The sequence below is a fragment of the Staurois parvus genome, unplaced genomic scaffold, assembly GCF_062004578.1.
Source record: "Staurois parvus isolate SC_StPar_1 unplaced genomic scaffold, SC_StPar_1.0 ptg003364l, whole genome shotgun sequence".
NCBI classification, from domain to species: Eukaryota; Metazoa; Chordata; class Amphibia; order Anura; family Ranidae; genus Staurois; species Staurois parvus.
This window is the reverse complement of record NW_028321160.1, coordinates 14,313-32,612: the sequence shown is the minus strand read 5'-3', so window position 1 is coordinate 32,612 and position 18,300 is coordinate 14,313. Positions and strand designations below refer to the sequence as shown.

Sequence of the window (18,300 nt, the reverse complement as noted above, 5' to 3'; positions counted from 1 at the left end):
CGTGGAGGACATTGTACATACGTGTCTCCCGGATCTTCTACTATATCATGTATGGATATAAGGACACGGAGCGTGGAGGACATTGTACATACGTGTCTCCCGGATCTTCTACTATATCATGTATGGATATAAGGACACGGAGCGTGGAGGACATTGTACATACGTGTCTCCCAGATCTTCTACTATATCATGTATGGATATAAAGACACGGAGCGTGGAGGACATTGTACATACGTGTCTCCCGGATCTTCTACTATATCATGTATGGATATAAGGACACGGAGCGTGGAGGACATTGTACATACGTGTCTCCCAGATCTTCTACTATATCATGTATGGATATAAGGACACGGAGCGTGGAGGACATTGTACATACGTGTCTCCCGGATCTTCTACTCTATCATGTATGGATATAAGGACACGGAGCGTGGAGGACATTGTACATACGTGTCTCCTGGATCTTCTACTATATCATGTATGGATATAAGGACACGGAGCGTGGAGGACATTGTACATACGTGTCTCCCAGATCTTCTACTATATCATGTATGGATATAAAGACACGGAGCGTGGAGGACATTGCACATACGTGTCTCCCGGATCTTCTACTATATCATGTATGGATATAAGGACACGGAGCGTGGAGGACATTGTACATACGTGTCTCCCGGATCTTCTACTATATCATGTATGGATATAAGGACACGGAGCGTGGAGGACATTGTACATACGTGTCTCCCGGATCTTCTACTATATCATGTATGGATATAAGGACACGGAGCGTGGAGGACATTGTACATACGTGTCTCCCAGATCTTCTACTATATCATGTATGGATATAAAGACACGGAGCGTGGAGGACATTGTACATACGTGTCTCCCGGATCTTCTACTATATCATGTATGGATATAAGGACACGGAGCGTGGAGGACATTGTACATACGTGTCTCCCAGATCTTCTACTATATCATGTATGGATATAAGGACACGGAGCGTGGAGGACATTGTACATACGTGTCTCCCGGATCTTCTACTCTATCATGTATGGATATAAGGACACGGAGCGTGGAGGACATTGTACATACGTGTCTCCTGGATCTTCTACTATATCATGTATGGATATAAGGACACGGAGCGTGGAGGACATTGTACATACGTGTCTCCTGGATCTTCTACTATATCATGTATGGATATAAAGACACGGAGCGTGGAGGACATTGCACATACGTGTCTCCCGGATCTTCTACTATATCATGTATGGATATAAGGACACGGAGCGTGGAGGACATTGTACATACGTGTCTCCTGGATCTTCTACTATATCATGTATGGATATAAGGACACGGAGCGTGGAGGACACTGCTAGGACTGGAGGTGGGGATTGGACGGGACTTACCTTCCACATGGACGGTGTACTCATATCTCTGTATATGGCCTCCTGTAGGATTATTTATATCCAAACTGTATATCCCGCCATTCTCCAGAGTCACATTGTCTATGACCAGACTTCCATTCTCCGATACCCTCGTATTGGTCACAGTCTCTCCTGGTCTCAGTGTACATTGTCTGTGTCCAGCTATCCTGGTGCCATTGTGTCCGGTTGAGTTTCTATATCTCCACTCATACTGGTCACACATCGATCGATCTGTATGGTTGAGGGTGAGATGGATTCTGATGGGGAGGAGAAGGTCAGATCCCGGCCGGGTGAATATTTCCTCCTGAACACCCGGGGCACTTCCTGCACAGACAGAATACAGACCCCAGTCAGGTCACAGTCTACGCTCCCCTCCCCCATTTCTCTATCATGAACCCGGAAATATTCAGATTACATTCCTCAGAGTCCTCCAGGTCCTTCCTGGGTCCCCATCGTTTCCTTACCATCTCCGATCATTGAGAGGTCTCTTCTGACACCCCAATACCACCAAGTATTCTAATAAATGATTGGCGATACAAACCCCGCCCCCATCTGCCCAACCGAGGGAGCCTATTGGCTGTGAGAAGTATTGATGAACAGATGATACATGAGGGATGTAGGTGGGGGGAGGGGGATAAATATTTGTTTAATGGGGGAACTGGATGGACTTTTGTCTTTTTTCAGACAGACTAACTATGGAACAATGTAACTGAGGAACTAGGGAACTATATGGAACTATGTAACTAGGGAACTATGTAACTAGGGAACTATGTAACTAGGGAACTATGTAACTAGGGAACTATGTAACTAGGGAACTATGGAACTGGGGAACTATGGAACTGGGGAACTATGGAACTGGGGAACTACGGAACTATATGGAACTAAGGAACTATGTGACTAGGGAACTATGGAACTATGGAACTGGGGAACTAGAGAACTAGGGAACTATGGAACTAGGGAACTATGGAACTATATGGAACTATGGAACTGGGGAACTATGGAACTGGGGAACTAGGGAACTAGGGAACTATGGAACTAGGGAACTATGGAACTATGTAACTAGGGAACTATGGAACTGGGGAACTATGGAACTATATGGAACTGGGGAACTATGGAACTATGTAACTAGGGAACTATGGAACTGGGGAACTATGGAACTATATGGAACTGGGGAACTATGGAACTGGGGAACTATGGAACTATGGAACTAGGGAACTATGGAACTATATGGAACTACGGAACTATATGGGACTATGGAACTATGGAACTATGGAACTGGGGAACTATGGAACTGGGGAACAATGGAACTGGGGAACAATGGAACTAGGGAACTATGGAACTATATGGAACTATAAAACTATGGAACTAAGGAACTATGTGACTAGGGAACTATGGAACTGGGGAACTATGGAACTGGGGAACTATGGAACTGGGGAACTAGGGAACTATGGAACTATGGAACTAGGGAACTATGGAACTATATGGAACTATGGAACTAGGGAACTATATGGAACTGGGGAACTATGGAACTGGGGAACTATGGAACTGGGGAACTATGGAACTGGGGAACAATGGAACTAGGGAACTATGGAACTATGGAACTAGGGAACTATGGAACTGGGGAACTATGGAACTAGGGAACTATGGAACTAGGGAACTATGGAACTGGGGAACAATGGAACTGGGGAACAATGGAACTAGGGAACTATGGAACTATGGAACTATATGGAACTATAAAACTATGGAACTAAGGAACTATGTGACTAGGGAACTATGGAACTGGGGAACTATGGAACTGGGGAACTATGGAACTATATGGAACTATGGAACTAGGGAACTATATGGAACTGGGGAACTATGGAACTGGGGAACTATGGAACTGGGGAACTATGGAACTGGGGAACTATGGAACTAGGGAACTATGGAACTAGGGAACTATGGAACTTGGGAACTATGGAACTAGGGAACTAGGGAACTAGGGAACTATGAAACTATGGAACTATGGAACTAGGGAACTATGGAACTGGGGAACAATGGAACTGGGGAACAATGGAACTAGGGAACTATGGAACTATGGAACTATGGAACTGTGGAACTATGGAACTGGGGAACTATGGAACTAGGGAACTATGAAACTAGGGAACTAGGGAACTATGGAACTAGGGAACTATGGAACTGGGGAACTATGGAACTGGGGAACTATGGAACTAGGGAACTATGGAACTATATGGAACTGGGGAACTATGGAACTAGGGAACTATGGAACTAGGGAACTATGGAACTAGGGAACTATGGAACTAGGGAACTATGGAACTGGGGAACTAGGGAACTATGGAACTGGGGAACTATGGAACTATGGAACTGGGGAACTATGGAACTAGGGAACTATGGAACTGGGGAACTATGGAACTATGGAACTAGGGAACTGGGGAACTATGGAACTAGGGAACTATGGAACTGGGGAACTAGGGAACTATGGAACTAGGGAACTGGGGAACGATGGAACTAGGGAACTATGGAACTGGGGAACTATGGAACTATGGAACTGGGGAACTATGGAACTAGGGAACTATGGAACTAGGGAACTATGGAACTGGGGAACTATGGAACTAGGGAACTGGGGAACTATGGAACTAGGGAACTATGGAACTGGGGAACTATGGAACTAGGGAACTGGGGAACTGGGGAACTATGGAACTATATGGAACTGGGGAACTATGGAACTGGGGAACTAGGGAACTAGGGAACTATGGAACTAGGGAACTATGGAACTGGGGAACTAGGGAACTAGGGAACTATGGAACTAGGGAACTACGGAACTAGGGAACTATGGAACTATGGAACTGGGGAACTATGGAACTAGGGAACTATGGAACTATGGAACTGGGGAACTATGGAACTGGGGAACTAGGGAACTAGGGAACTATGGAACTAGGGAACTACGGAACTAGGGAACTATGGAACTATGGAACTGGGGAACTATGGAACTAGGGAACTATGGAACTATGGAACTGGGGAACTATGTAACTATGGAACTGGGGAACTATGTAACTGGGGAACTATGTAACTATGGAACTGGGGAACTATGTAACTGGGGAACTATGTAACTATGGAACTGGGGAACTATGTAACTAGGGAACTATGAAACTATGGAACTAGGGAACTATGGAACTAGGGAACTATATGGAACTATGTAACTGGGGAACTAGGGAACTATGGAACTATGGAACTGGGGAACTATGGAATTAGGGAACTATGGAACTATATGGAACTAGGGAACTATGGAACTATATGGAACTGGGGAACTTTGGAACTGGGGAACTATGTAACTAGGGAACTATATGGAACTATGTAACTGTGGAACTATATGGAACTATATGGAACTAGGGAACTGGGGAACTATATGGAACTATGGAATTATGGAACTATGGAACTGGGAAACGATGGAACTATATGGAACTGGGGAACTATGGAACTAGGGAACTATGGAACTGGAGAACTATGGAACTATGGAACTAGGGAACTGGGAAACTATGGAACTAGGGGACTATGGAACTAGGGAACTAGGGAACTGGGGAACAATGGAACTATGGAACTAGGGAACTATGGAACTGGGTAACAATGGAACTACAGTGGGGATCGAAAGTTTGGGCACCCCAGCTAAAAATTAGTATTAATGTGCATAAAGAAGCCAAGGAAAGATGGAAAAATCTCCAAAAGGCATCAAATTACAGATTAGACATTCTTATAATATGTCAACAAAAGTTAGATTTTATTTCCATCATTTACACTTTCAAAATAACAGAAAACAAAAAAATGGCATCTGCAAAAGTTTGGGCCCCCTGCAGAATTTATAGCATGCACTGCCCCCTTTGCCAAGCTGAGACCTGCCAGTGTCATGGATTGTTCTCAATCATCGTCTGGGAAGACCAGGTGATGTCAATCTCAAAGGTTTTAAATGCCCCGACTCATCTGACCTTGCCCCAACAATCAGCACCATGGGTTCTTCTAAGCAGTTGTCTAGAAAACTGAAACTGAAAATAGTTGACGCTCACAAAGCTGGAGAAGGCTATAAGAAGATAGCAAAGCGTTTTCAGATGTCAATATCCTCTGTTCGGAATGTCATTAAGAAATGGCAGTCATCAGGAACAGTGGAAGTTAAAGCAAGATCTGGAAGACCAAGAAAAATATCAGACAGAACAGCTCGCAGGATTGTGAGAAAAACAATTCAAACCCACGTTTGACGGCACGATCCCTCCAGAAAGATCTGGCAGACACTGGAGTTGTGGTCACTATTCCACTATAAAGAGATACTTGTACAAATATGGTCTTCATGGAAGAGTCATCAGAAGAAAACCTCTTCTACGTCCTCACCACAAAAATCATCGTTTGAACTTTGCAAATGAACATATAGACAAGCCGGATGCATTTTGGAAACAAGTTCTGTGGACCGATGAGGTTAAAATGGAACTTTTTGGCCGGAATGAGCAAAGGTACGTTTGGAGAAGAAGGGGCACAGAATTGAATGAAAAGAACCTCTGTCCAACTGTGAAGCATGGGGTTGGATCAATCATGCTTTGGGGTTGTGTTGCAGCCAGTGGCACAGGGAACATCTCACGAGTAGAAGGAAAAATGGATTCAATAAAATTTCAGCAAATTTTGGATGGTAACTTGATGCCATCTGTGAAAAAGCTGAAGTTAAAGAGAGGATGGCTTCTACAAATGGATAATGATCCTAAACACACCTGGAAATCCACGGGGGATTACATCAAGAGGCGTAAACTGAAGGTTTTGCCTTCACAATCTCCTGACCTCAACATCATTGAAAATCTATGGATAGACCTTAAAAGAGCCGTGCGTGACAGACAGCCCAGAAATCTCAAAGAACTGGAAGACTTTTGTAAGGAAGAATGGGCAAAGATACCTCAAACAAGAATTGAAAGACTCTTGGCTGGCTACAAAAAGCGTTTACAAGCCGTGATACTTGCCAAAGGGGGCAGTACAAGATATTAACTCTGCAGGGGGCCCAAACTTTTGCAGACGCCATTTTTTTGTTTTCTGTTATTTTGAAAGTGTAAATGATGGAAATAAAATCTAACTTTTGTTGGCATATTATAAGAATGTCTAATCTGTAATTTGATGCCTTTTGGAGATTTTTCCATCTTTCCTTGGCTTCTTTATGCACATTAATACACATTTGTAGCTGGGGGGCCCAAACTTTCCATCCCCACTGTATGTGGAACTATGGAACTATACAACTATATGGAACTGGGGAATATTGGAACTGGGGAACTATGTAACTATGGAACTGGGGAACTACGTAACTGGGGAACTATGGAACTAGGGAACTAGGGAACTATGGAACTAGGGAACTATATGGAACTATGTAACTGGGGAACTAGGGAACTATGGAACTATGTAACTGGGGAACTATGGAATTAGGGAACTATGGAACTAGATGGAACTGGGGAACTAGGGAACTGGGGAACTATATGGAACTATGGAACTAGGGAATTATGGAACTGGGAAACTATGGAACTAGGGAACTATGGAACGAGGGAACTATGGGACTATGGAACTAGGGAACTGGGAAACTATGGAACTAGGGAACTATGGAACTGGGGAACTATGGAACTGGGGAACTATGGAACTAGGGAACTATGGAACTAGGGAACTAGGGAACTGGGAAACTATGGAACTAGGGAACTATGGAACTGGGAAACTATGGAACTGGGGAACTATGGAACTAGGGAACTATACAACTATATGGAACTGGGGAACTATGGAACTGGGGAACTATGGAACTGGGGAACTATGGAACTGGGGAACTATGGAACTATGGAACTAGGGAACTATACAACTATATGGAACTGGGGAACTATGGAACTGGGGAACTATGGAACTGGGGAACTATGGAACTGGGGAACTATGGAACTAGGGAACTATGTAACTATGGAACTGGGGAACTACGTAACTGGGGAACTATGGAACTATGGAACTAGGGAACTAGGGAACTATGGAACTAGGGAACTATATGGAACTATGTAACTGGGGAACTAGGGAACTATGGATTTATGTAACTGGGGAACTAGGGAACTATGGAACTATGTAACTGGGGAACTATGGAATTAGGGAACTATGGAACTAGATGGAACTAGGGAACTATGGAACTATATGGAACTGGGGAACTAGGGAACTGGGGAACTATATGGAACTATGGAACTAGGGAATTATGGAACTGGGAAACTATGGAACTAGGGAACTATGGAACGAGGGAACTATGGGACTATGGAACTAGGGAACTGGGAAACTATGGAACTAGGGAACTATGGAACTGGGGAACTATGGAACTGGGGAACTATGGAACTAGGGAACTATGGAACTAGGGAACTAGGGAACTAGGGAACTATGGAACTAGGGAACTGGGAAACTATGGAACTAGGGAACTATGGAACTGGGAAACTATGGAACTAGGGAACTATATGGAACTATATTGAACTATGTAACTAGGGAACTATGGAACTAGGGAACTATGGAACTAGGGAACTATGGAACTGGGAAACTATGGAACTAGGGAACTATGGAACTGGGGAACTATGGAACTGGGGAACTATGGAACTAGGGAACTATGGAACTAGGGAACTAGGGAACTATGGAACTAGGGAACTGGGAAACTATGGAACTAGGGAACTATGGAACTGGGGAACTATGGAACTAGGGAACTATACAACTATATGGAACTGGGGAACTATGGAACTGGGGAACTATGGAACTGGGGAACTATGGAACTGGGGAACTATGGAACTATGGAACTAGGGAACTATACAACTATATGGAACTGGGGAACTATGGAACTGGGGAACTATGGAACTGGGGAACTATGGAACTGGGGAACTAGGGAACTATGGAACTAGGGAACTACGGAACTGGGGAACTATGGAACTAGGGAACTATGTAACTATGTAACTGGGGAACTATGTAACTATGGAACTGGGGAACTACGTAACTGGGGAACTATGGAACTATGGAACTAGGGAACTAGGGAACTATGGAACTAGGGAACTATATGGAACTATGTAACTGGGGAACTATGGAATTAGGGAACTATGGAACTAGATGGAACTAGGGAACTATGGAACTATATGGAACTGGGGAACTATGTAACTAGGGAACTATATGGAACTAGGGAACTGGGGAACTATATGGAACTATGGAACTAGGGAATTATGGAACTGGGAAACTATGGAACTAGGGAACTATGGAACGAGGGAACTATGGGACTAGGGAATTATGGAACTGGGAAACTATGGAACTAGGGAACTATGGAACTGGGGAACTATGGAACTGGGGAACTATATGGAACTATATTGAACTATGTAACTAGGGAACTATGGAACTAGGGAACTATGGAACTAGGGAACTATGGAACTGGGAAACTATGGAACTAGGGAACTATGGAACTGGGGAACTATGGAACTAGGGAACTATGGAACTAGGGAACTATGGAACTAGGGAACTATGGAACTAGGGAACTAGGGAACTATGGAACTAGGGAACTGGGAAACTATGGAACTAGGGAACTATGGAACTGGGGAACTATGGAACTAGGGAACTATGGAACTAGGGAACTATGGAACTAGGGAACTAGGGAACTATGGAACTAGGGAACTATGGAACTAGGGAACTATGGGACTATGGAACTAGGGAACTATGGAACTGGGAAACTATGGAACTAGGGAACTATGGAACTATGGAACTGGGAAACTATGGAACTAGGGAACTATGGAACTGGGGAACTATGGAACTGGGGAACTAGGGAGCTATGGAACTGGGGAACTATGGAACTAGGGAACTATGGAACTATATGGAACTAGGGAACTATGTAACTAGGGAACTATGGAACTGGGGAACTATGGAACTAGGGAACTATGGAACTATGGAACTGGGGAACTATGGAACTATGGAACTGGGGAACTATGGAACTATAGAACTGGGGAACTATGGAACTATGGAACTGGGGAACTATGGAACTATGGAACTGGGGAACTATGGAACTATATGGAACTGGGGAACTATGGAACTGGGGAACTATGGAACTATGGAACTGGGGAACTATGGAACTATGGAACTAGGGAACTATGGAACTATGGAACTGGGGAACTATGGAACTATGGAACTGGGGAACTATGGAACTATATGGAACTGGGGAACTATGGAACTATGGAACTGGGGAACTATGGAACTATATGGAACTGGGGAACTATGGAACTATGGAACTGGGGAACTATGGAACTATGGAACTGGGGAACTATGGAACTATATGGAACTGGGGAACTATGGAACTATGGAACTGGGGAACTATGGAACTATGGAACTGGGGAACTATGGAACTATATGGAACTGGGGAACTATGGAACTATATGGAACTGGGGAACTATGGAACTGGGGAACTATGGAACTATATGGAACTGGGGAACTATGGAACTATATGGAACTAGGGAACTATGGAACTATATGGAACTGGGGAACTATGGAACTATATGGAACTGGGGAACTATGGAACTGGGGAACTATGGAACTGGGGAACTATGGAACTGGGGAACTATGTAACTAGGGAACTATGGAACTAGGGAACTATGGAACTAGGGAACTATGGAACTGGGGAACTATGGAACTATGTAACTGGGGAACTAGGGAACTATGGAACTATGTAACTGGGGAACTATGGAACTGGGGAACTAGGGAACTATGGAACTATATGGAACTAGGGAACTATGGAACTAGGGAACTATGGAACTATATGGAACTAGGGAACTATGGAACTAGGGAACTATGGATATATGGAACTATATAACTGGGGAACTGGGGAACTATGTAACTATGTAACTGGGGAACTGTGGAACTATGGAACTATATGGAACTATGGAACTGGGGAACTATGGAACTATGGAACTATATGGAACTATGTAACTGGGGAACTATGAAACTGGGGAACTAGGGAACTATGGAACTATATGGAACTAGGGAACTATGGAACTATGTAACTGGGGAACTGTGGAACTAGGGAACTAGGGAACTGGGGAACTATATGGAACTATATGGAACTATGGAACTAGGGAACTATATGGAACTATATGGAACTATGTAACTAGGGAACTATATGGAACTACATGGAACTAGGGAACTGGGGAACTATATGGAACTATATGGAACTATGTAACTAGGGAACTATGGAACTAGGGAACTATGGAACTAGGGAACTGGGGAACTATATGGAACTATGGAACTAGGGAATTATGGAACTAGGGAACTATGTAACTATGGAACTGGGAAACTATGGAACTAGGGAACTATGGAACTATGGAACTGGGGAACTATGGAACTAGGCAACTATGGAACTAGGGATCTATGGGACTATGGAACTGTGGAACTGGGAAACTATGGAACTAGGGAACTATGGAACAGGGGAACTATGGAACTGGGGAACTAGGGAACTAGAGAACTATGGAACAGGGGAACTATGGAACTGGGGAACTATGAAACTATGGAACTGGGGAACTGGGAAACTATGGAACTAGGGAACTATGGAACAGGGGAACTATGGAACTGGGGAACTATGGAACTAGGGAACTATGGAACAGGGGAACTATGGAACTGGGGAACTATGAAACTATGGAACTGGGGAACTATGGAACTAGGGAACTATGGAACTATGGAACTGGGGAACTATGGAACTAGGGATCTATGGGACTATGGAACTGTGGAACTGGGAAACTATGGAACTAGGGAACTATGGAACAGGGGAACTATGGAACTGGGGAACTATGGAACTAGGGAACTATGGAACAGGGGAACTATGGAACTGGGGAACTATGAAACTATGGAACTGGGGAACTATGGAACTAGGGAACTATGGAACTATGGAACTGGGGAACTATGGAACTAGGGAACTATGGAACTATGGAACTGGGGAACTATGGAACTGGAAAACTATGGAACTGGGGAACTATGTAACTAGGGAACTATGGAACTAGGGAACTATGGAACTATGGAACTATATGGAACTATGGAACTGGGGAACTGTGGAACTATGGAACTATGGAACTGGGGAACTGGGGAACTATGGAACTATATGGAACTATGGAACTATGGAACTATATGGAACTATGTAACTGGGGAACTATGGAACTGGGGAACTATGGAACTATGGAACTATATGGAACTATGTAACTGGGGAACTATGGAACTAGGGAACTATGGAACTAGGGAACTAGGGAACTGGGGAACTATGGAACTAGGGAACTATGGAACTAGGGAACTAGGGAACTAGGGAACTATATTATTATTATTATTATTATTATTATTATTCAGTATTTATAAAGCGCCAATAGTTCGCTCAGCGCTGTACATTACAAAGGGGGACAGAACATGTGACAGAACAATACCAATACAATGCAAAACATGAGGGGATCGAGGGCCCTGCTCTTTCAAGCTTACAATCTAGGAGGGAGGGGATGGTGGCACAGGAGGAGATAGCTGTGGGGGATGGAGTGGTAGGAAGAGTGGAGGAGGTCGGCAAGTTAGCAGGGGGCGGGGTAGGCTTCCCTGAAGAGATGGGTTTTCAGGGTGCGCCTAAAGGAGAGGAGAGTAGGTGATAATCTGATGGGTTGGGGCAGGGAGTTCCAGAGGATGGGTGACACCCTGGAGAAGTCCTGGAGGCGGGCATGGGAGGAGGAGACCAGGGAACTAGAGAGAAGGAGGTCTTGTGAGGAGCGGAGTGTGCGTGTTGGGCGGTACTTGGATATTAGGTCAGTGATGTAGTTCGGGGCAGTATGGTGGACAGCTTTGTACGTCAGTGTTAGGATTTTGAATTTGATCCGTTGCGCAATCGGAAGCCAGTGGAGGGATTGGCAGAGGGGGGTGGCGGAAACGGAGCGGTTGGAAAGGTGAATGAGTCTGGCAGCCGTATTCAGGATGGACTGAAGCGGGGATAGCCAGCGGCGAGGCAGGCCAGTGAGGAGGGAGTTGCAGTAGTCGAGTCGCGATATGATGAGGGAGTGGATGAGCTGTTTAGTGGTTTCTGGAGTTAGGAACGTGCGGATTTTGGCGATGTTGCGGAGGTGGAGTCTGCATGAGTTTGTTAAAGAGTGGACTTGGGGCTGGAAGGATAGGTTGGAGTCCAAAATGACACCAAGTACTCTGGCCTGCGGGGCGGGTTTGATGGTGGCGTTGTTGGACATGATGGAGAAGTCAATGGGGGGTGGTGTCCGGGCTGGAGGGAAGACAAGAAACTCGGTTTTGGAGAGGTTCAGTTTAAGGAAGTGGAGCGACATCCAGTCTGATATGTCGCTCAACAGGTGTGTGATTCGGGCGGAGACCGAGGGGGTGAGGTGGGGGGTTGAGAGATAGATTTGTGTGTCGTCGGCATAGAGGTGGTAGTTGAAGCCGTGAGAGTGTATGAGTTGGCCAAGGGAGGAGGTGTAGATGGAGAAGAGAAGGGGCCCGAGGACAGAGCCTTGGGGGACCCCAACAGAGAGGGGGAGTGAGAGGGAGGTGGTGGCATTATAGGTAACGCTGAAAGAGCGTTGTGACAGGTAGGATGAGAGCCAGGAGAGAGCAGAATCTCTGAGGCCGAGGGAGTGTAGTTTTTTGAGGAGGAGGGGGTGGTCGACTGTGTCAAAGGCCGCAGAGAGGTCAAGGAGTAGGAGCACTGAATAGTGGCCATTAGCTTTGGCGGTTAGCAGGTCGTTGGAGAGTTTGAGTAAGGCAGTTTCGGTGGAGTGTAGGGGACGGAAGCCGGACTGTAGGGGATCGAGGAGGTTGTTGTCGTTGAGGTGAGAGCATAGGCGGGCGTAGACTAGGCGCTCGAGGAGTTTAGATGTAAATGGGAGCAGGGAGATGGGTCTGAGGTTGTTCGGGTCATTGGGGTCCAGGGAGGGCTTTTTAAGTATGGGGGTGATGTGTGCATGTTTCAGAGGGGAAGGGAAAGTGCCGGAGGAGAGGGAGAGATTGAAGATGTGGGTGAGGGAGCGTAGGATGGAGGGGGAGGGAGGTTGTAGGAGTTGTGTGGGGATAGGGTCAAGGGGGCAGGTGGTGAGGCGGGCATCAGAGAGGATCTTGGAGACTTCTTCGATGGTAGTAAGGTCAAAGGTGCGGAGTGTTGGGGGAGCTTCAGTATGAGGAATGTAGGGTGGGGTGGGAGAGGAGGTCAGAGCAGTGGTGGGGCCGTGGGAGAGGGGTGTAGAGGGGGTAGCTGAGTGAGGGGGAAGGGGGTTGGAGGGAGTTTGAGCAGCGACGAAGTCCCTGTGGGTTATGTCGAGGGGGAGGGGGGATGAGGGGGTAGCTGTGTGAGAGGGGACGGGTTGAGAAGGCGTGCGAGTTGCGGCAATGTCCTTGCGAATTGTGTCAATCTTGTTTTTGAAGTGATTGGCAATCTCAAGGGCAGTGAGTGAGGTGCTGGGTGGAGGTGGGGGTGGAGAGAGTAGAGAGTTGAAGGTGGAGAAGAGTCGGCGAGGATTGGAGGAGAGGGCCTTGTAACTGGGGAACTGTGGAACTATGGAACTAGGGAACTATGGAACTAGGGAACTAGGGAACTAGGGAACTATATGGAACTATGTAACTGGGGAACTGTGGAACTATGTAACTAGGGAACTAGGGAACTGTGGAACTAGGGAACTAGGGAACTGGGGAACTATGGAACTGGGGAACTATGGAACTGGGGAACTATGGAACTAGGGAACTATGGAACTAGGGAACTAGGGAACTAGGGAACTATATGGAACTATGTAACTGGGGAACTGTGGAACTATGTAACTAGGGAACTAGGGAACTGGGGAACTATGTAACTGGGGAACTGTGGAACTAGGGAACTATGGAACTAGGGAACTATATGGAACTAGGGAACTATGGAACTGGGGAACAATGTAACTAGGGAACTATGGAACTGGGGAACTATGGAACTGGGGAATTAGGGAACTATATAACTGTGTAACTAGGGAACTATGGAACTATGTAACTAGGGAACTATGTAACTGTGGAACTATGGAACTATGGAACTATATGGAACTATGGAACTAGGGAACTATGTAACTAGGAAACTATGTAACTATGTAACTAGGGAACTATGGAACTAGGGAACTAGGGAACTGGGGAACTATGGAACTACGGAACTATATGGAACTATGGAACTATGTAACTAGGGAACTATGGAACTATGTAACTAGGGAACTAGGGAACTGTGGAACTATGGAACTATATGGAACTATGGAACTAGGGAACTGTGGAACTATGGAACTGGGGAACTATGTAACTAGGGATCTATGGAACTGGGGAACTATGGAACTAGGGAACTATGGAACTATGTAACTAGGGAACTATGGAATTATGAAACTAGGGAACTATGTAACTATGTAACTAGGGAACTAGGGAACCATGGAACTAGGGAACTATGTAACTGTGGAACTATGGAACTCAATGGAACTAGGGAACTTTGGAACTAGGGAACTATGTAACTGGGGAACTACAGTTGCAAGAAAAAGTATGTGACCCCCTTGGGATTCCGTGGAGTTTTGCATGAATTGGGCATAAAATGTGCTCTGAATGTCATCTAAATCACAATAGAAGAACACAGTCTGCTGAACATAATACTACACAAACATTACATGTTGCCATGGTTTAATTGCACATAACATGTAAACATTCACAGTGCAGGGAGGAAAAAGTATGTGAGGCCCTAGCTTAATGACTTCTCCCAGAGCTAATTGGAGCCAGGAGTGAGCCAACCTTGACTCCAATCAGTGTGATGATATTGGATGTGTTGCTGACACCTGTTTTGGGTTTACTGGTTTCAAGAAGCACTGTCTGATGTGAACCATGCCTCGCAGAAAAGAGCTCTCAGAAGACCTACCATCAAGAATTGTAGACTTGCATGAAGCTGGAAAGGGTTACAAAAGTATCTCCTTGAGCCTTGATGTTCATGTGTCCACGGTAAGACAGACTGTCTACAAATGGAGAAAGTTTAGCACTGTTGCTACTCTCCCTAGGCGTGGTCGTCCTGTAAAAATGACTGCAAGAGCACAGCGCAGAATGCTGCATGAGGTAAAGAAGAATCCCTGAGTGTCAGCTAAAGACCTACAGAAATCTCTGGCACATGCTAACATTTTTGTTGACACATCTACAATCAGGAAAACATGAAACAAGAATGGAGTACATGGGAGGACACCACGGAGGAAGCCATTGCTGTCCAAAAAGAAGATTGCAGCACGTTTGAAGTTTGCAAAAGAGCACCTGGATGTTCCACAGCACTACTGGCAGAATATACTGTGGACAGATGACACCAAGATTGAGTTGTTTGGGAAGAACACACAACACTATGTGTGGAGAAAAAAAGGCCCAGCACACCAACATCAAAACCTCATCCCCACTGTGAAACATGGCGGAGGGAGCATCATGGTTTGGGGCTGCTTTGCTGCCTCAGGGCTGGACGGATTGTTGTCATTGACGGGAAAATGAATTCCAGAGTTTATCAAGACATATTGCAGGAAAACGTATGACCATCTGTCCGCCAACTGAAGCTCCGCGGAGGATGGGTGATGCAACAGGACAATGATGACCCAAAGCATACAAGTCATTCAACAAAACAATGGCTGCAACAGCACAGAATACGCCTTCTGGAGTGGCCCAGTCAGAGTCCTGACCTCAACCCCATTGAAATGCTGTGGCATGACCTTAAGAGAGCGATTCACACCAGACATCCCAAGAATATTGCTACACTGAAACAGTTTTGTGAAGAGGAGTGGTCCAAAATGACTCCAGATCGTTGTGCAGGTCTGATCTGCAACTACAGGAAACGTTTGGTTGAGGTTATTGTTGCCAAAGGAGGGTCAACCAGTTATTAAGTCCAAAGGTTCACATACTTTTTCCTCCCTGCGCTGTGAATGTTTACATGTTATGTGCAATGAAACCATGGCAACATCTAATGTTTGTGTAGTATTATGTTCAGCAGACTGTGTTCTTCTATTGTTGTGACTCAGATGACGTTCAGAGCACATTTTATGCCCAATTCATGCAAAACTCCACGGAATCCCAAGGGGTTCACATACTTTTTCTTGCAACTGTATGTAACTAGGGAACTTTGGAACTGGGGAACTATGGAACTATATGTAACTATGGAACTAGGGAATTATGTAACTAGGGAACTATGGAACTATGAAACTGGGGAACTATGTAACTGGGGAACTATGTAACTAGGGAACTATGGAACTATGAAACTAGGGAACTATGTAACTGTAGAACTGTGGAACTATGGAACTAGGGAACTATGTAAGCAGGGAACTATGTAACTATGTAACTAGGGAACTAGGGAACTATGGAATTAGGGAACTATGTAACTGTGGAACTATGGAACTAGGGAACTATGGAACTAGGGAACTATGTAACTAGGGAACTATGGAACTGGGGAACTATGGAACTGGGAAACTATGGAACTAGGGAACTATGGAACTGTGGAACTATGCAACTATATGGAACTATGTAACTATGTAACTAGGGAACAATGGAACTATGTAACTGGGGAACTATGGAACTATATGGAACTATGGAACTAGGGAACTATGTAACTAGGGAACTAAGGAACTATGAAACAGGGGAACTATGTAACTAGGGAACTAAGGAACTATGAAACAGGGGAACTATGGAACTATGAAACTGGGGAACTAGAGAACTATATGTAACTATGGAACTATATGGAACCTAGGGAACTATGGAACTGGGGAACTATGGAACTATGGAACTAGGGAACTATGGAACTATGGAACTGGGGAACTATGGAACTGGGGAACTATGGAACTGGGGAACTATGGAACTGTGGAACTATGGAACTATGGAACTAGGGAACTATGGAACTATGGAACTAGAGAACTAGGGAACTATGGAACTAGGGAACTATGGAACTATGGAACTGGGGAACTAGGGAACTATGGAACTATGGAACTGGGGAACTAGGGAACTATGGAACTATATGGAACTGGGGAACTATGGAACTATATGGAACTATGGAACTATGGAACTGGGGAACTATGTAACTAGGGAACTATGGAACTAGGGAACTATGGAACTGGGGAACTATGGATATATGGAACTATGTAACTGGGGAACTGTGGAACTATGGAACTATGGAACAGGGGAACTGTGGAACTATGGAACTATATGGAACTATGGAACTGGGGAACTATGGAACTAGGGAACTATGGAACTAGGGAACTAGGGAACTATATGGAACTATGTAACTGGGGAACTGTGGAACTATGTAACTAGGGAACTAGGGAACTGTGGAACTAGGGAACTAGGGAACTGGGGAACTATGTAACTGGGGAACTGTGGAACTAGGGAACTATGGAACTAGGGAACTATATGGAACTAGGGAACTATGTAACTGGGGAACAATGTAACTAGGGAACTATGGAACTGGGGAACTATGGAACTGGGGAATTAGGGAACTATATAACTATGTAACTAGGGAACTATGGAACTATGTAACTAGGGAACTATGTAACTGTGGAACTATGGAACTAGGGAACTATGTAACTAGGAAACTATGTAACTATGTAACTAGGGAACTAGGGAACTATGGAACTAGGGAACTGGGGAACTATGGAATTATGGAACTATGTAACTAGGGAACTATGTAACTGGGGAACTGGGGAACTATGGAACTACGGAACTATATGGAACTATGGAACTATGTAACTAGGGAACTATGGAACTATGGAACTATATGGAACTATGGAACTAGGGAACTGTGGAACTATGGAACTATATGGAACTATGGAACTAGGGAACTATGTAACTAGGGATCTATGGAACTGGGGAACTATGGAACTAGGGA

The 18,300-nt window shown here is 45.0% G+C and overlaps 1 protein-coding gene across 1 annotated transcript in view; it reads right to left on the bottom strand.

The window, feature by feature from the left end:
* LOC149428278 (cell adhesion molecule CEACAM1-like) overlaps positions 1 to 18,300 on the bottom strand; it is a 104,854-nt gene that overhangs the window by 75,106 nt on the left and 11,448 nt on the right. Inside the window, exon 2 of the mRNA XM_089667551.1 lies at positions 1,398 to 1,739. Within this exon, the coding sequence (XP_089523677.1) occupies positions 1,398 to 1,739 (342 nt within the window). The remainder of the gene's footprint in view (positions 1 to 1,397; positions 1,740 to 18,300) is intronic.